Raw genomic sequence first — 20,791 nt, 5'->3', positions numbered from 1 at the left:
ACTGAAGAGGCCCAAGGTTTAGCTGAGCTATCCAGGGGCCCTATACTTTGCAGTGGACGCTATTAAGGATTTTATCCATCGGGCGTCTCGCCTTGTGCTCATGTTCATACATATGCGCAGGATTCTGCGGCTAAAAAGCTGATCAGCCGAATTACCATGCAAGAAGGTCTTGGCTGGATTTCCGGTTAATGGAGAAAGGTTGTAACCTTCTCCTTAGATGTTTGGAGCCACAGCTTCCAGGCACTCTCGACGGCCAGCACCGTCAGGGGCAAAGGATAAGCCTCATAACCAAACACAGGGCTACAAAAAGCGGAGAGGTTCAAGCATCCACAGAAATCAAGGATGCGTATCTACATGTGCCAATATTTCACGCTCACCAGAAGTTTCTGCGGTTTGAGGTAGAGCAGCGCCACTTCAGTTCGTGTCCTTGCCTTTCAGGTTAGCCACTGCTCCCCGACTGTTTACAAAAGTGTTAGCCGCAGTACTAGCAAGAATAAGGGGCCAGGGTATAGCAGTAATAGAATACCTAGATGACCTGCTATGGGTAGATCAGTCAATAGCAGGGTAAATCAAGGGGTATCCAGAGCAGTCAGTTATCTGAGACACCTGGGTTGGATTCTCAATCTAGAGAAATCATCCTTACAGCCGGTAAAAAGGCTGCAGTATTTGGGCCTGGTCATAGACACAACCCAGGAAAGGGTGTTCTGGCCTCAGGCAAAGGTCAATGCTCTAAAAGAGCTAGTCCAGATGGTCAAGGCAAAGAAGGGTTCTTCCATTCGCCTTTGCATGAGGTTACGAGGAATGAGGAAGATGGTAGCTTCTTTCTAAGCAGTTCCCTATGCCCAGTTCCATTCAAGACTGTTACAACACAGTATTTTGTCTACTTGGAACAAACAGATCCAAGCCTTGGATTATCCAATGAATCTGGCTCCAAAAGTACGCCAGAGTCTCAACTGGTGGTTGATAACCAGGAATTTACGGAAGGTGAAATCCTTCATTCCAGTTTCCTGGAAAGTAGTAACTACGGATGCCAGCCTATGGGGCTGGGGAGCAGTTCTAGAAGAGACTACGGTCCAAGGGAAGTGGTCAGAGTTCGAGAAGACCTTGCCCATCAATATCCTAGAGATTCGGGCAGTATGTCTGGCTCTAATAGCCTGGACGTCCAGGTTGCGGAATGCTCCTGTCAGGATACAATCTGACAATGCCACAGCAGTGGCCTATATCAATCACCAAGGAGGCACCAGAAGCCACACTGCCCAAAGGGGGGTGGACCATATTCTGTCTTGGACAGAGAAACATGTTCCTTGCCTATCTGCAGTTTACATTCCAGGAGTGGAAAATTGGCAGGCAGCTTTTCTGAGCCATCAACAGTTGAGAATGATCTCTACATCCCAATGTCTTTTTGACCATATGCCAAAGATGGGGTACAACTTTGTGGCGAGAACAAGGGATCCACTTGCACTTGGGGTAGATGCGTTAGTGATCCCGTGGAATCAGTTTTCACAGATTTATGCATTCCCTCCAGTTCAGCTACTACCACGGCTGCTTCACAGGATCAGGGAAGAAGGGACGTTGGTAATCCTAGTGGGCCCGGCATGGCCCAGAAGACCCTGGTATGCAGGGTTCGTGAGAATAGCACAGTAGGGGAGTCTTCCAACTCGTCCGGACCTGCTGTCGCACGGACCGGTATTCCATCCTGCCTTACATATGCTAAATGTAATGGTGTGGCAATTGAAGTCCACATTCTAAAAAATCGGGGGCTTTCAGGTGCGGTAGCAACCACCCTTATTAATGCCAGAAAGCCAGCCACCAGGATCATTTATTACAGGGTCTGGAAGGCCTACATCATTTGGTGTGAAACCAAGGGTTGGCATCCTCGTAAGTATGTCATAGGAAGAATTCTGGCCTTTCTACAATTAGGAGTAGAAATGAAGCCGGCCTTGAGTACAATCAAGGGTCTGATTTCGGCCTTGGCAGTGTTTTTCCAAAGGCCGCTTGCTTATCACTCTTTAGTCTGGGCATTCATGCAAGGGGTAACTTAGATAACTCCGCCAGTTAGAATAAGCTTGTGCCCATGGGATTTGAATCGGGTTTTGTTGGTGTTGCAAAGACAACCCTTTGAACCTACATGGAATATTCCTTTGATCCTTTTGACAATGAAATTGTTATTCCTAGTTGCGATAACCTCTGCAAGAAGAGTATCAGAATTGTCTGCTTTCTCCTGTAAAGAGCCATACTTAATCATTCACAAGAATAAGGTTGTGCTGCGTCTGAACCCAACCTTTATGCTAAAGGTAGTATCTGGTTTTCAACTGAATCATGATGTTTCCTTACCTTCCCTTTTCCCAGAACCTCGTTCTGCAGAAAATTATTACATACTCTCAATGTAGTGAGAGCAATTAAACCTACCTGAAAGCGACTGCTCAGATATGGAAAACTGATGTTTTGTTTGTGTTGCCGGAAGGCCCTGCTAAGTGGATTTGTCAGGTGATTAGTCAGGCGTATGGCCTGAAAGAAGGGTTCCTCCCTTTAAGATTAAAGAAAAGGATTTTACAGGTAAGCTGTTATAACAATCCTATTTTTACCTCCCATGCTTTTCTGAAGAGCTTCTGAATTTCCCCTGTAACTCTCTACCTCACATGTGTCCACTGCAAAGCTTGTGGGCCGAATCCAGCACACCAGGCCCTTTCATGTGGCCCTTACACCCAGGGCTTTTCTTCAGCTGGAACGTGGTGGAACAGAGTTCTGACACCTCCAGCTCTTGCCCTTCGCCCTACGTTTACCATTGTCTTCTGTGTTTGCAGGGACAGCTTTCCCCTCAGCTCTACATTCAGAGCGGGGACAAGGGAGATGCAAATGCAGGTGCCTTGTGGGATGAGGCATCACATAGTAAGCTGCACTGTGATCCCCCACCTGTGCCAGGGTGCACAGTTGCTGACCAGTGATTTCCCTGCAAGTGAGAGAGAGGCAGAGCTGCCTACACTGCTGGGAGGTACTAGAACTGGGCCGGGTAGGTGAGATGCAAGGAAGTGAGGGGGTGAATGGTGCAGAGGTCATAGCCGAGAAGGGGTGGAAGTGAGATGTGGACAGCCTGTGAAAGAGAGGTGAAACCTGCACCCCTATATCATGCACTCTGTATGTAGCGACTCCTCAATTCTGCACTCTGTACGTAGCGCACCCCTGAACGCTGCACTTTTTATGTAGCACACCTCTGAACTCTGCACTCTGTACATAGGACATCTCTGCAACTGAACTCTGTAAATTGAGCACACTTGAACCCTGCACTCGGTATATAGCAGACCTCTGAACACTGCACTATGTATATAATGCACTCCTGAACTCTGCACTCTGTGCATATGGCACCCTTGAAACTGTACTCTGTACATAGTGCATCCCTAAACTCCACACATAACACACGCCTAGTATTTATTGCCCCTTTAAGATCCTCCCACTGTTAGTGCAATTTGGCCACACCCACCATTTAATGCAGTGTGTTTGTTGGCGTGATTGAGTTCCTGCACCTATTCTCTGAGAAAAAAAACCCTGGATAAATGTATATAGTTTTTCAGATACAACGGCCTTTGAGAACAATCATAATGCTGATGTGGCTTGCGATGAAATTGAATTTGACACCCCTGCTCTACCCTATTCCACCTGGCTATCTCCTACTCTGCATTCAGGCAATTCCTGAAAACTCATCTCTTAAGGGTGGCCTATTCCACCTCCACCTAACAGCTGAAATTTTACTTTCTGCATCAGCTGATCCCTCCACAGTTATTGTCTTTTGCATCACTTGCCTCTGCCCTTAGATTGTAAGCTGTCACGAGCATAGTCTTTTAAACCCCCCTGGATTGGATTGGATTGTAACTGTATTGTGTCCCTTCATTTGGAAAAGCAGCAGGCAAACTGTTGGCGCTATATACATTTTGTACAATCATATCTATCTATCTATCTATCTATCTATCTATCTATCTATCTATCTATCTATCTATCTATCTATCTATCTATCTATCTATATCTATCTGTCTGCCTCTCAAAAGATAAGAATTTAATCTACAATGCAAAAAAAGGTGACATTTTTGGTGGTACAGTTGGCCAGTACTAAGAGAAAAAAACAAAAATAAGGAAATGCTCATAAACCCAGAACAATCATTTGCAGACTTGAAAACTTGGTGACTTTTACACTTTGCTTTTTTGGGTGCATTAGCACTTGCACATTGACGCGCATTGACGCGCATTAGCATGCTTTGCATTAAAGCAGCCCATCCAAAGAATAAGCTGCTAATGCATTAGAATAGACAAAAAAAACAGACAATGAGCAATTTTTCCAACAGTGCACCACAATGCAGGGTAGTACATTAACGTATGTCGTGGTGTTCTGTATTACAGTTTTGTTGCCTTGGGCAATTAATGGCACCTCAATTTGCTAACACACATAATGTTAAGTTAACATATACTGCAGTAATGTGTGGGTTACATCAACTCACTGCATCCTCAAAGTATAGTTTGACCTTTAGGGGCTGTGTTGACCAGCTTTTGTTAACGTTAAAACTGGCTTTTCTCCTCATAAAATTCAAAGGCAGCTTAAAGCAGGTTGCAGCAGCTTAGAAGAAGGTCAAAAGCAGGTCAGAAAGGAGCGCTGTTCCTGTTATGTAACAGTGAAGGATCTCAGAAGTATCTCAAACGCATCTCAAATCCAAGCAAAATGCACCTGGGTGCAAGATGCAATTGCCCAACGACAAAGGTCCTGACTCAGTAAAGTGTCTGGTAGGCGGATATAAATCACAAAAGTGGGTGGAAAAAATTACAAACTGTTTGGCATGAAAGACAATCCCCATATGTTTACTTTAACTATGTAATTAGCTGTTTTCAGGAGTTTAACATTACCAACATTTTATAGAATAAGGCTGATAGCAGCCTTTGGACTGTCAAATTTGTCTACGTCAAATATATATATGTGTATATATATATATATATGTATGTATGTATATATATATATATATATATATATATATATATATATATATAAAATATATCCATGTCCTATGGTCAACTGTACCGGAAACATTGCCAGCTTTCAAGGTATTAGCCAATAGCCAATAAAGGTATGAGCATCATATAAAGTCTTCATCCATCAGATCTATTTTCTAGTGTTGTATTTGCCAATATTTTTTGGGATCAGAATGATAGTATATACATGCCAGAAATAAGTGACCTTTTTTTGTCCCTTTTTGTTTGTTGTTTCTTTCCTTGTTCAGTTCTAAGTGTCCACTTCACTGTCTGTCTGTGTTCCTTTAACTCCTATTTTAGTTAATAAAACAGTGGCAGTCTCTCCACTACCTCTGAAAGAGGACGAGAAGAAAGAAGAAGAAGAGGATGACGATGATGGTGGGAAGGGTCCAAAGCCAATGCCACCTTACAGCTCCATGTTTATTTTATCAACTACAAATCCGTAAGTTTACAAATTACCCTTTACTATGGCTCTCCTTTCATGCCTTCACCATCTTTGTTTATGCCTTTCTACAGTTTATTGTTCCCGTACACAGATTTATAGATACGTCAATCACCCCTATGTAGAGAACAAAACGAGGTCTTGATGGTTATTAGTAGCAGATCACCAAACATTGCAAATGATGTTACATATGGATGCACAAGTGTATATGGGCATATACATGACACTCCATAGCACCACTGTCACAGTGGAAAAGAAGGCTATCTGCCAAAAAAAGATTAAACTCATCATGAGTTCATGTTAATTTCTCAGGGTTTTTCCTATGATCTGTCGTACTTCCTAGGCCACGGGTATCCTATCAAGTCAAAACCATAGGGCTCAGACAATGGAATACAATAGGATAAGATGATGATTGTTACAACGCCACACACTGACTTTCAGCTGATGCTTCTTGAGGTCAAGATAGGGTTAGGTGAAATTGCATCAGTCAAACAATCTCAGGTGATACCTATTTATGCACATATAATATGTAAAGATATGCTGTGCTGTCATGTCAGTTTCTGCCCCTGAGTCTGTCAACCTGTTATTGTTCCAGATGTTCTTGTCTTCTGCTTCTTCAGCTGTATGCCCTCATCTTAAGATGGGGAAAAGTACATCCTGTCATTTGTTGGTGGAACGGTGTCAGTGATGAGTTGTAACTGCAAGATAGTCATCACTTCTCTGATAGGGGATTTAGAAAAGTCACTCCATTTTGCCATGTGGAGTCTTCTGTTCAGCTCTTACATGTATGTTCTCTTTATTGCAGTTTACGTCGACTATGTCATTACATTGTAACTCTTCGATACTTTGAAATGTGTATCTTGCTGGTCATCGCCATGAGCAGTATAGCCCTTGCAGCAGAGGACCCAGTGTTTCCTGAAGCCACTAGAAACAATGTGAGTCACAAACTTATGTACTGATGCAATGTTTCTCTAGGGGGTTGAACAAACATGCCACTCATTTCCAAATTTTTCATTAAGCTACCCCCACCCTTTGGTCTGGGGGTTATGTTATTGTTTTACCAATATGTTGGCCATGTTTGGTCTATGCCCTCAATATATACACAATGTACCTTTGAAAAATGCCTGTTAAAATGTTATTTTTTAAAATAAATAATAAAATACGTATAAAAAAGAAAAAAAAAATCTACCTCCCCCTTACCCTGTTGCCCTTTATATTGGTCCATAAGTGCCTGATGACAAATGCATCCTTGCTGATGGTCTCCTTTGTTATTTAATTCAGTTTTTACAGGTTTATTTGCTGATTCAGTAACCTCTTCGATAATGCTGTCTGTCCACCTTTGTCCCATGTTCAGTTCCCCAACGCCACCCTTTTTGCTCTTTGATTTTTCCAACTTTTTCCTCTTTTTATATACGTAAATAAAAATACACACAGATAGCCCCGAATGTGTAAAGGAGAGCTTTGTGAGTAGGAGCCTAAAATCTGTGCAGGGTGCACCTGTAGGTTTACAGACAGATCCCAAGTATGCATACACTGTTTTGCACAAGAAGAGTTAATCAGCACAAGGAGGATGAAGCTGTGCTGGACACCCAGTGTGAGGCACACTGGCCTGACAGCCCGTTAATCATATCCGCCCTCCTGCAGCCCTGCTTACTTAGCAGTTCTCTCTCTCTGTGCGCATTGGATGGTCCAGTGGGGAAGGGAGAGAGGAAGAGATGGAGGGAGGAGAGTGCAGGCTGACTGAAATAATGGGAACATTGGCCCCAGTGGGATAAAAGAAGCTGAGAGTGGTGGATATAAATAGCACTTAATAGTGGTTATATATATAACTATATATATTTCTATATTTATGCATGCTTGCACAAACCTAAAGGACCTGTATACCTAAGTTACACGTTACTGCAGTGTAACACATCTATTAATACTATTATACTATTCCAATTACATATGAAAATGCTCCACAAAATATCTGAGTAATGCCTGGCAAAGTAACCCGACGTCTTGTTTAATAAGTCTGCATCTTTAATAAATGAATGTGTGACCCCACTGCTAGAGTGAAAAACAGGATTTATCTTAAATGAACAGTACAGGACACAGGCTGAGTATTTATAGACTAATAACTTCAAGTGGGCACTGGACACTTGGACACTGGCAAGCTTTTGTTGAGCTGCCCCTTGGGCATCCGCCTCATAACCCTACCCCACTCCATGAGTCCTTTTGCTGGTGTCCTATGGTGATCGACCTCTTCTACCTTACGGAAAATTACTTCTAGATTAACCACTTTATTATTTTAACATCGGATTCTCTTTAATAACTTAATAAGACCCTATTACTACAGTAAAACTGGATTTTTTTGTACTGTAAAATCTGTCTCTCAAAGTTTGTTATGGCAGCCAGGATTTAGTTAACCACTTCCATATCGGGCCTATTCTGGCACTCCACTCCTACATGTAAAAATCATAATTTTTTTGCTAGAAATTTAATCAGAACCCACAAATATTATATACATACACATATATATATATATATATATATATATATATATATATATATATATATATATATATATATATATATATATATATATATATATATTTTTTTAGAAGACACATTAGGGAATAAAATGGTGGTCGTTGCAACTTTTTATGCCACACGATATTTGCGCAACAAATTTTTATGAATTAAAAAATAACAAAACAGTACAATTTGCCCAATTTTTTGTATAATGTGAAAGATGATGTTAGGCTGAGTAAATAGATACCCAACATGTCACGCTTTAAAATTGTGCTCGTGGAATGGCGCCAAACTTCGGTACTTAAAAATCTCCATAGGCAACGATTTAGGAATTTTTACAGAGTTACAGAGGAGGTCTAATGCTAGAATTGTTACTCTCGCTCTAACACATGCAGCGATACCTCACATGTGTGGTTTGAACAGTGTTTACATATGTGGGTGGGACTTACATGTCCATTCGCTTCTGTGCTTGAGTACACGGTGACAGGGGCGATTAAATTTTTTTTTATTGTTTATTTTATTGTACATTTTTTATTTTTACACTTTCTTTAAAAGAAAAAAAAAATTTGATCACTTTAATTCCTATTAAAAGGAATGTAAACATCCCTTGTAATAGGAATGGTGTGTGACAGGTATTTTTTATGGAGAGATATGGGGTCTATAAGATCCCACATCCCTCCTCCAGGCTGGAAAGCAACAGATCAAAATAATTTCAGATCTGATGCTTTCCAGCCAAGATCGCTGCTTTGTTGACATCTGCGGACCTGACGTGACATCATAACATCACATCCAGGCCTCTGACAGTCATAGAGATGACTGGTGACCATCTGGTTACTGGAAATCTCTATGCTCTTCATCCGGCGATGGCGGATTCTTTTCTGCAGGCATCATTCAGATATCCCCACTGAAAGTCAATCACGCCCTTGGGCTGGAAATGGTTAAACTGAGACAACTGGGTTATATTGTTGCCTACTGGAGGATTTAGACAAGGGCAAACAAAAAACTCACTGGCCACTCCCACTCCCAGAATGGTTACATTTTATAGAAAAGCAATACTTAGGAGAAGATCACAAACACAGAGGGGTAGGACTTGCGTCCCTTATTGAACTTCAAGTTTGAATGTTTTCTTTATCGTTCATTAAGATTCACAAGATTCAGTTAGTCTAAGCCCCTGTACACACGGTCGGAGATTTCGACAACCAAATCTGTTGGATTTTGTCCTTCGGATCTTGTCCGAAACTGTTGCATACACACGGTCGGACAAAGTTGTCGAAAAATCCGATCTTTCAGAACGTGATGACGTAATTTCGTTACGATGGGACTACATTCAGGCTAGTAGCCAATAGCTTTGATGTAGGAATTTGATCTGAGCATGCGTGGCACTTTGTCCGATCAAAATTCTCTACACATGATCGGAGTATGTCCTATCGGACCAGTTTGTCAGAAAATATTTCCAACAAGTTGGAAAATTGGGTCCGACGGATATTCCGACGGAATCAGTCCGATGCATACCACACACTGTCGGATTATCAGACAACACGGTCCGATAGGACACATTCGACGGATTCTCCGATCGTGTTTACAAGGGCTTAGACACTTAGGATGTCCAACTGAGGGGTGGGAAACACAGCAAACAAAACACTAACCATAACCAGCCGCCAAACAAACAAAATAAAACTTAGGGTAGTGTGCAGCTCAAAGTGCTGTGTGACAGACCTTACACCCAAAACTGGCATCAGAAGAGGCCTGAGCATCTACCTGGTAAAACTTAGAAAACGTGAACAGAAAACCATGTGGATGTCTTGCATATCTGGGAAACAGTTGCTTGATGTCTAAAAACCCAAAAGGCCCATTTGGAGGATCCCGCAAGGTGTCTGACAGAAGCTTGACAAAGTCAGAGCACCACATCTGCCTGCACCAGTCCAGAGCTATGAGGATTTTCCATCTCAATCCTGCAAGGAGTTTCAGGGAAGGAAACCCATGGATCAGGAGAGATCATGTCACTAGAGCGCTCATTGCTTCTGCAGAGGATCTATACATCTGAAGGCAAGCCCACAAGTCACAAAGTCCACATTCATCTTCCACCACTTGTGACACAGGTATTGAAACACTTCGGGTTTAGTTGACCATTTCCCTGGGTCCAAGTGCTATCGGCTGAGGTAGTCTGCTTGTCAGTTGTCAAGGCCTGGAATGTTAATAATGGACAAGGCTAGAACATGGAGTTCTGCCAAGCTAGAATCCATTCTACCCATCTTGACACAATGGCACTTCTGGTCACTCTCTGTTGATTGATTTACACCACTGCATTTTCCAACCAGATCCTGATCGAGTGACCCTCTAGTCATAATGTTCAGCATGGCAGGGACAACTGCATTGCTCAGAGCTCCAGAATATTGATTGGGAGACAAGATTCCCCTGATGACCAAGTCCCCTGCACTGAAAAGTTGTCTAGGACTCCTTCCCAGCCCTTCAGGCTTTCAATCATTGTGATGATCCTCCAAGATAGTGGGAAAGAGGACTTTTCCAACTCCAGAGCTGGATTCCTATGTCACCAGGCCAGAGACATCCTGGTCTTTGTTGTCATGTGTATGGATCTCTCTTGAATTTGCACTCTCCTGCCTGACACAGACCACTTTGTTGTAGAAGATTGGAGTAGAATAAAAGAGACTGCCTTGAAGGAGGCTACCATCAAGTCCAGAACTCTAATGCAGAATCACAAAATGGGATGGCTCTTGGATTTTTTAGTTCGAGAAGATGAGCCCTGGCTTGAGCATTGTTTAGAACTAGACTTTTTAAAGGTCTGGACTTCCATATCACAATGACAGCCAAATTTTGAGCTGCAGGAGGTTGTTATTCAGTCAAGTTGGAAATATTAAATCTGAGCTTAGATAAAGAAGAGGAAACAGCTGAAAGACAGAATTCCCATTTATATGGGTGAAGAAAGAATTAAAATATTTTGAGATAAAAATAACACCATTACTTAAAGACCTATATCAAGTAAATTAAATTCCATTACTAAATGAAATACAGGTAGAACTTAAGAAAATCACAAATTGTATCCTCTCATGGATGGGCAGAATAAATGTGGTAAAAATTGTAAAAAAACGACCAAAAATGTTATACAAAGGTCAAATGCTACCAATAGCATTGCCTTAATCATATTTTTAAAAAATGAAGTCAATAATTATGTGTGGCAAAATAAGAAGCCAAGAATACAGTTTTCAATGTTATGTAAAGGGAAAGCACAGGAGGGAAAAATGGCACCAGATTTAAAGAGATATTACCACGTGGTTGTTTTAACAAGAATGATAGAATGGACCAAAAAAGAATGTGGATAAGAGATGGATAGGGGTTGAGAACACAATACATTGAGTACACTTGGGTAAGGTGATACGGATACCACAAAAATATAGAAATATAGAAGGTAACACTGACGAAAAATGTTTTAAAGATTTGGGACACAGAAAAGTAAAATGAGAGTATAATTCACCTTTAATAGCACTAGAAGGCACAAATTATTTTTTACCGGGAAGTGAAAGGAAAAGTTGGGTGAAAAATGCACAATTATGCCCTGTACACACGATTGGACTATCTGGCGGACTTGGTCCGGGGGACCAGAGTCCGCCGGACAATCCGCCCGTGTGTGGGCTCCGGCAGACTTTTTTTCCCCAATGTGAATCCGGCGGACAATCAGGCCATCCGTGTGCTAGTCCGTCTGACTTTTGAAATGAACGGACTTGCTCGCACACAGAGTAAAGTCCGTTCATTTTGAACACGGCACCAGGTAGACGGGACTAGCGAAGGAGGTCAATGTCGCCGCCTCCATCGGCGAGATTGCGATAAGACCCCCCCGCAGACCCCAACAACCAATGGCCAGGGTTGTTGAGAAGAGGCCCTTGACCACATCAACATGGGGACAAGGTGCTTTGGGGTGGGGGGGCCATAGGGCCCCCCTTCCCCAAAGCAACCCCCCATGTTGAGGGCACGCGGCCTGGTATGGCTCAGGAGGGGGGGCCCGCTCGTCCCCACCCCCTTTCCTGACCGGCCGGGCTGCGTGCTCGGATAAGGGTCTGATATGGACCGTGGGGGGAACCCCCACACAGTTTTTTCAGCGTAGGGCTTCCCCTTTAAGTCCATACCAGGTGACAGGGCTAGCGAGGTGTCAATCTCACCGCTGAAGGCCACCTTTTAGAAAATCCCCATGAAGTGAATATTAAACTGCAAATCATTTGGGAGGAGTAAATAACTTGTCAGGGCAAGGAGTGTGGAGAATAGGGTGCTCTGGATAAGGATAAGGAGACTTTAGCAAACAGTACATGACTGGCTCTTGAAATGTGGTTAACCGCTTAAGCCCCGGGCCATTTGGCTTGCCAAAGACCAGACCACTTTTTGCGATTCGGCACTGCATTGTTTTAACTGACAATTGCATGGCCGTGCGACGTGGCTCCCAAACAAAATTGATGTCCTTTTTTTCCCACAAATAGAGCTTTCTTTTGGTGGTATTTGATCACCTCTGTGGTTTTGCTTTTTTGCGCTATACACAAAAAAAGAGCGCCAATTTTGAAAAAAAAACGCATTATTTTTAACTTTTTGCTATAAATAATATCCCCCAAAAATGTATTAAAAAAAATAAATTTTCCCCTCAGTTTAGGCCGATACATATTCTTGGTAAAAAAAAATCACAATAAGCGTTTATTGATTGGTTTGCGCAAAAGTTATAGCGTCTACAAAATAGGGGATAGATTTTTATTAATGATTTTTTTTTTACTAGTAATGGCAGCGATCAGCGATTTTTATCGTGACTACGACATTATGGCGGACACGTCAGACAATTTTGACACATTTTTGGGACCACTGGCATTAATACAGCGATCAGTGCGATTAAAATTGCATTGATTACTGTAAAAATGTCACTGGCAGTGAAGGGGTTAACAATAGGGGGCAGGGGAGGGGTTAATATGTATCCTATTTTGTGTTCTAACTTAAGGGGGGATGGGACTGTGCAGGGAAATGAACAGATCGCTGTCCATACTCTTTATGGACAGACGATCTGAGGGTTCCCTGCTCAGAGAACCGGAAACTGTGTGTTTACACACACAGCTGCTGGTTCTCCGTGTGCCCCGAGCGAACGCGGGAGCCCGGCGGCGATCGAGACCGCCGTGCACTCACATCAGCTCGGGGAGCAAGCGGGGCACTCTTGCGCCCCCTAGTGGCCGTTTATGTTACCGACGTAACATAACGCTGATTTGAGCAGCCGAACCATGCTGCCGCAGTACAACTGCGGCCGCTGGTCGGCATGCGGTTAATGCACCACAGCAGCCCTTTAGAAGTGTGAAGCACACTCTATGGGAAAAACAAAGCAGAGAAGAAGGCGCTTCTAAGTGCAGTAATAACACACTTTAATGACAAGGAAGGGTTAAAAGCACTTACAAAATAGAAGTGAAAAACAGGCATATCAATGAATCCATAACATCCAGCGGGATGCCTCCTGGGAGTAGACAGCTGCAGGTGGAAGTTACAGCCGACCAGCGGTGGGAAACACTGTCTTTCTGATCCAAGATGGAGGGCCGTGCTGTGAGGACCAGCATGGAATCCAGGGGCGGGACATGTTTCGGCGCATGCCCAGTCGCTCCTTCTTCAAACCCTTCCTTGTCATTAAAGTGTTTTATTACTGCACTTAGAAGCGCATTCTTCGCTGCTTTGTAATAACTTGGCAGGAGTGTTCTGTTTTGGCAGTTTTAGGCAGTTTTAGAATCCCTTCTAAGGATTCCAGACTGGTAACAGCACTAGTACAAGCTGCAGACCTCATTTAGGAAGTGTGCACTTTAGCCTATTCTCTCCTGCCTCCTACGGGGTTGATTTACTAAGACCGGAGAGTGCAAAATCTGGTGCATCTGTACATGGTAGCCAATCAGCTTTTAACTTCAGCTTGTTGAATTAAGCTTTGACAAAAAACAAAACAAAAAAAATGGAAGCTGATTGATTTCTATGCAGAGCTGCACCAGATTTTGCATTCTCCAGTTTTAGTAAATCAATCCCTATGACTTGCTACTGGGTAGCCTCTCTGGCCAGTTCCAGTGTTGGAGGAGGGGAGGAAAAAGGCACTAACATTTTGGTGCTGCGAAGGAAAACTGAGTTTGCATGAAGTTGTTTTCTGTAACGTCCAGGGTGTTTGGAAGTTTATTGGGAAGAAAATACATTTGGTACATGTTTAATTAAAACGTCTGTTTACATTATCAATGACTTAATGACATTTTCTCTGTTTACAGGTTCTGCGGTATTTTGACTATGTGTTCACTGGTGTTTTCACCTTTGAAATGGTTATTAAGGTAAGAATACGATGAACAGCAGAAGAATGCAAGGATCTTATTTTGTGTGCAGGATTGCAGCTAGAATATTAGAGATGTAGGACCATTATTTTGGTGATCTAAATGCACCTAAAAATACATCAAGTTCACATAACTGCAACCTATATAAACCATGGCTTCTATGAATTAATGCTTGCTAGCCTGTACATTGAGGTCATGGTAAGAGAATGTGGTAGCACTGATGGCATAAAAGTCCTCTACACAAATGCATATAGTGGCACATTAATGCCCCATGTTTATTAAATTGTAATAAAACAAGGGGTTTATTTCTCACAGTAAGATAGGTAGAACCATGAATATATGCCAACTGTGCATTTCAAAATAGAGAGCCATTTATGTGAACCCAACTACAGCCATGTAATGACTTGGAAGTGAGAGACAATCTCTAGAAAGAGTGGGGATTCCCTTCTTAGACAGTTAGATCATGTCTTTATTCAAGGATTTAACCTCAATTCCCATTCTGGAGACAGCTGTAAAATGTTGGATTTCCCATCACTTTCTCTCTTAGCTGGTCATAAAGGCAAATAGGCAGGGGGAATCTCTCCATCAGGCACACAGATAGCAATAGAAACCTGATGGGGCTCTAATCCTTCTCTGCTACTTTCCAAAATAATAAAAAACTGTTTTGGCTATACACTTTTTAATATGGGCATAAAGCTACCAATATCGAAGGCAGTGGTGGTCAACTTACCCGCTATAGGGGGTCTACACTAACATTGCCAAAAGGCCTTATATATTATTCAGTAAATGTAATGCTACAACAAGCTATGAGACAATTCAGACATGCAACAGGAGATGGTCAGAGACTACTGGCATGCTACAAGAGATAAACAGAGACTGCAAACATGCTACAGGAGATGATCAGAGACCATCCATGACCAAACATGCTATAAGAGTTATTTGAAACTGATGACAAGTGTCACAAAATAATCATAGATGCAAATATATTATATGTGACTGTTAGAAAGTACTGCTATGAGACCCCTTTCACAGTGAGGCGGTTTTCAGGTGTTTTAGTGCTAGAAATCGCCTCTGAAAAGCGCCTGAAAACTGCCTCCCATTCATTTGCATGAGTGCTTTCTCACTCGGGCGGTGCGCTTGCGGGACGTTAGAAAAAGTCCTGCAAGCAGCATCTTGGGCACGGATTTGAAACGCTGTAAAAAGCACTCCAAAAATGCCCCTGCCCATTGAAATAAATGAGCAGCACTTCCAAAGCGCTTTGAAAGCGCCACAAAATGGGTGTTTGGGGGAAAAAAACACCCCTCTAGAGCTTCAGTGCGAAAGGGGTCATAAGGACCTTTTACAAATCATTGCTTCCATGCTGGGTTCCCTACAGCCCCTTAGGGGCAATGGGCAGGGCATTTTGAGAGCGTTAAATACGTCTTTTCGTAACATCCCGCAAGCACACCCCCCCCCCATATGAAAAGACAAACCGCAATGAATGGGAGGTGGTTTTTAGTCGATTGTCAGAGGCTATTTCTAGCGCTAAAGCGCCTGAAAACTGCCCCAGTGTGAAAGGGGTCTTAAATATTCAAGATTTATAATATAATAATATGTTGCAGGAACAGGTGTTCGCTACAGTATAATTGGCTAGTTGTTCAGTGATGTACTACTTAAGGATAGATGTAGTTTTTATTGACATTGCATACTTTAATTTGTTTTGGTAATACTTTTCTTATCACAAAGATATATTAGGAAACTGAATGCATTAACTTGTGATTATATGACTTACCTGGTATTAATTAAACATATTTAACCTTGGCGGCTAGATTCCATACATTTTCAGACCTTTTGTCTCCTGTTTCAAATTTTTTAGGTAACCCAAACGTCTAAAGGAAGATTAGATTGTTAAAGGATCATTTTTTCATCAAACATGCACATGTCTTAGACTGGCCTACACAGAGCCCTAACCTCATCCCTATTGAACACCTTTGGGAATGAGCTCACACTTTTCACCATTTTATGTAATTGCCCTGATATAAGGCTACTTTCACACTGAGGCACTTTTCAGGTGCTTTCACGCTAAATAAAGTGCCTGAAACCTATTTTCATTAAAATCAATGAATGCTTTCACACTGGGGCAGTGCGCTGGCAAGGTGGTGAAAAAACTCCCCTCTCCATTGAAATAAATGGAAAGCGCTTAGAAAGCTCCTCAAAACGGCCTAAAAAGCTCTTCAAAAGTGCTCAGTGTTTTACTGGCAGTTTACAAGTGCCTCGGTGTGAAAAGGGCCTAATGTAAGACATTTTGCTAGTTGAGCTGTCTCTGCTAAATAGCTCAGCTTTCCCTTCATGGCAGAGCGAGAAGCTTGAGTTTCCAAGAATGCCATAGTGGAGAAACCATGTTGTGGAGCCAGTTAAAGTGGTTTGAACATACAGTATTAGATCGGCTTTAGCTCCAGATGAGAGGTGGCTTTAAGGCAAGGCCCGTAGAAAGTATAGAATAATCAGAACAAAAATGTTGATCAAAAATGTTAACGATGAGATTCTTTTCTTGGATTTCAACATCAGTCTTTCCTCCCTAGATGGTGGATCTGGGTCTCATTCTCCACCAGGGAGCCTACTTTCGAGACTTGTGGAACATTCTTGATTTCATCGTAGTTAGTGGTGCTCTGGTTGCATTTGCCTTCTCGTAAGTTCCTTAACTCTTCATAAATTTGTGCCTCATAGCTCACAGTTTTGATTACTGTGATAACTTTTTCTGAATACATTTTGGAGGAGGTATTTTCATATCTTGGTGTAATTTAGTGATAATTATCTTACTGATAATGGCATGTTTATGGCTTGTTCAACATCTGAAAATGTTTACTTTATTGATGTACACATCCCTGTTTATCAGTTTCTACTAAAGCAGAACTGAAGCATGCAATTAGCCTTCAAAAACCACATCATTTCTAAAGAATGATGTCTGTCAATGCACTAACCACAAAACATTTTCTTACAAAGCTGCCTGTCACATTTCCTCCCATTCTTTTCTGCTGGTGCCACCTTTTTTCATGCATGCATCTAAGCTCTGTCATTTGTGTATGAGATCCCATTATACCTACAATGTCATGATGCACAAGTGCTTTGCTACCATAGCAACCAATGCAACATTTTGTACAGTTCAGGACAGACCTTCTCTGGGTGATGATAAAGTGACTGTAACCCTAGCTTGCTAAATTCCTCACCAAGGCATTCACCAAGATGCCCAGCATAGAATCAGTAATGCATATGCATGGAAAGCCTTTTAAAAACAATCATGGATAAATACATACCATAGCTTTCATCACTACAGTTTGCTTGTCCAACTACTGTTCCACTTTATATTCAGTAAACCTGTGCTGATTATGTTCCCAGTGACAGGACCATCCTTCCTGTTATTCCTACTAACGCTTTCCATCTACATAAACCTTAGCCTAACTCTTCCAAGCTTTCAAATTTATGGAGTGTTTTGCTGAGCTCTGGAAAATCTTTACCCCCGAGATGGAAGTTGCATCTTGCCTGCACATTTGTCCACCATACAAAGTTTATGAATTGATTTAATCACTAACAATATTTGCAGTTTTACATATCTTTTTTTTTTTTGCGGCTTCACATGTGCACACAATTTTATGTCCAGATGTATTTACAGTATGTATTAAGCTCACATCATTTCATCTTTAAGGTTTGGTAAAAACTATTTGTAGAATATTGTATATATTGTGTTCATATACATTTATAACATTTATAAAACAATGATATTATATTGAAAATATATTTTTTTCTTAAAATATGTAGCAATATTACAACAAATACAAAACTGAGGATACTATACAGTATATAACCCTGTATCCCCTCTGTTTTCACAAATGTGTTTTTTATATTTGAAAATAAAAATTGGAATAGTTTGCTGGGGGGGGGGGGGTTCAACACATAAAGATAAAATATTCCTTTAAAATAATCTTATCTTAATAGGAATTTTGACTTGCCTATAAATTCCTTATAGTGGAGTATAGTATGACACACAGGACTGGTATTCAGACCATGGGTTATTTTCTTCTACCTCCATGAGGCTCCAATTATTTTGCAAGCAATAAGGAGTGATCCAGACACAGAGGGCGGTGACCTGTGTCCTGTGCTGTACTTCAAAATGCAGAATCAAGTCAAAATCCTAATCATACAGTATAGGACAGGACATTGGACTGGTATTCATATACCATGAGATGTACCTAAGCAATAAAATTGAGAGGAGGGTAACAACATCAATGTAGAACTGCCAATAGGCCTACAAGAAAAAAAAGGAATTAAGGAACCTAAATTAATGTTAGGATAACATCTTGAAGGCCTGATCGTCCAACCTGGTAGAACTTGGAGAGCAGAGGATGTGGAGGTGGGCGTGCAAATCAGTAATATAGATGCTTGAGGCATAAAAACTCAGGAGACACTGGGCTGGAGTGGGTTGTGATGCAACTAGAAACTAGACTGAAGAAAGGCAAAAATTTGATTTACAGTATCCTCTAGGGTTCTGTCCGTACCCCAGGCAAAATACAGTATGTCTTCCATGTGCGATGTTACATGTTGCTTGTAGGAGTTGGATTCCCTTGCTCTGAGTAAGGTGGGAATGACCAAGTCAGATTAGCTTCTATCCTTAAGGATATGCATTTCAACAACAATGCCATTAAAGGCAGGGACTGAGAAACAGGATAGAACAGGGGGGCCATGACCAGTAAGGCTTGTCTATTTGAAAGATGCCAAGGTTTGTCTTCCAGGAGTTTGATTATGTCTGTGCGCCACCTTCTTCTTGGCCAATTTGATGCAATGAGAATCTTTGGAACCCTTTCCTCCTTGATTAAGATGCAAATTACAGACTTCATTAAAACCCTCCAAAGCAAACATTTTCTGAAAACTAAAAGCATACTGAGCCAGCCCTAGCAGAAAAAGAGTTAAGGATTTTCCCTAGTTCCCTAGTGTCTACAGTATCAGAATGCAGCTGGGAATCTGGCTACCAAGGCCTTATGTACACTGCTGCTGATAAAGAGAAGTTCAGAGGTATTTGGATGCTTTTTTCAGCTGCCCCTGAACTCATCCAATATTATCTTATGTGTACATGTACACAGGTTTGTTTAATGTAGTTTTTAGGCAGTTGAGTTAAGAGGCCTTTTTGGAAAGCAAAAAAATGAGTTCAGAAGCTGAGTTTAGAGGCATTTCAAGCGTCAAACGCTACTAAACGTGGCTAAACACGGTAACTCGCATTTCATTTACAGGCGTTTTTTCGTTTTTGGCTATTTTGAAAAAAATATGTTTTTTTTTCCAAACACTTCTAACACAGCTAAACGCGCCATGTAAACGTGGCAAAACTGACATTTTAAATGTGGGTTACTATCTGCGAAGTTAAATCGTTCAGGAGAGGTTGTAAAAACGTCCTGTGTGCATTAAGCCTTATTCTCACACGCACTTTGATAAATGAGGACTACAGCTTAGTAAACGTCTCCTCCCCCCTTTATATACATTGGCTCATATATTGTACCTTAGCAAGATACAGCTAATAGGTCCCTGTAATTTTGGGAGGTTGTATCCAAATAGGTTCATAACATTTAGTCCAATAGATGATTTGCTTTAAAAAGAAAATGTATCAGAAATATTGTTCATTCATAGACAAGGCAGGCACAGTCTTTCACTGTTGCATTTTAATAAAGGTAAACTTTAATGGTATTGGGACACTTTTATCTTTCATATACTGCAATAATGCACTTTTACTGTCTTTCCAAACTTTTCATATCTGGAGAAAAAAACAGTTTGAGTGTTGTTATGTCTTGCCAATGTTCCACGATTGGTTTTAAGTGGGCCCATGCATTTAAATGTCTCTAAAATGTTAATGTTAACAACTCATTAAGATAATATTGATGTGTTAATTATGGTACAATTTAATAGTACACTGTTATTTGTTAAGAAATGTCTTCACATACTAATAACATAACAATGGCCTAAATTCTCGTTATGTCTTTGACAATTTCATAGCCTTATATTTACATCAGAAATGTTTCTCTCTTTATTCAAGTCTGCACCTGTCTGTAAATTCTGAATTTTATTAGAAGCACCTTACACTGATGTCAGAATCAAGCTGCATTTGCCCATCGACAGAGGCCAATTGAAAGTGGTTGAAATTGTCTGAAAGCTGTCACGTGTATGGCCAGCTTTTTAGAAACAGCGGGCTACATATGTGAATGTATAAAAAACAATATTTGTCTGTGTGGCCTGTTGTAGCTTGTCTCCTTTTCATTTACTAACCTGTAAAGGAAGAAAGAAATGAAGACTATAGCTGCTAAGGGAAACGGATAACTCTTCCCACCACACATGTACATATGGCACTTTATAGTTTAGGAAACATAAAGGAATTGCATTTTATCCAAAACCCCTTGTTAGTTAATGCATTGTCCATGCAATTGTCATTTGTCAGTTTTCACAGAGTATTATAAAGTGGAGGTCTAGAAGAGCATGA

The 20,791-nt window shown here is 41.3% G+C and overlaps 1 protein-coding gene across 8 annotated transcripts in view; it reads left to right on the top strand.

Moving 5' to 3' along the window:
* CACNA1A (calcium voltage-gated channel subunit alpha1 A) overlaps positions 1-20,791 on the top strand; it is a 407,588-nt gene that overhangs the window by 203,423 nt on the left and 183,374 nt on the right. For all 8 annotated transcript variants that reach the window (XM_077470422.1, XM_077470419.1, XM_077470424.1 and 5 more), the window contains exons 20-23: positions 5,311-5,452; positions 6,258-6,387; positions 14,236-14,295; positions 16,857-16,963. In XM_077470422.1, the coding sequence (XP_077326548.1) occupies positions 5,311-5,452; positions 6,258-6,387; positions 14,236-14,295; positions 16,857-16,963 (439 nt within the window). The remainder of the gene's footprint in view (positions 1-5,310; positions 5,453-6,257; positions 6,388-14,235; positions 14,296-16,856; positions 16,964-20,791) is intronic.

This window comes from Lithobates pipiens, unplaced genomic scaffold (assembly GCF_037356315.1).
Source record: "Lithobates pipiens isolate NorthernLeopardFrog02 unplaced genomic scaffold, aLitPip1_a1.2 Scaffold_8, whole genome shotgun sequence".
In the NCBI taxonomy this organism is placed as follows: domain Eukaryota; kingdom Metazoa; phylum Chordata; class Amphibia; order Anura; family Ranidae; genus Lithobates; species Lithobates pipiens.
This window is presented reverse-complemented; position numbering and strand designations above follow the sequence as displayed.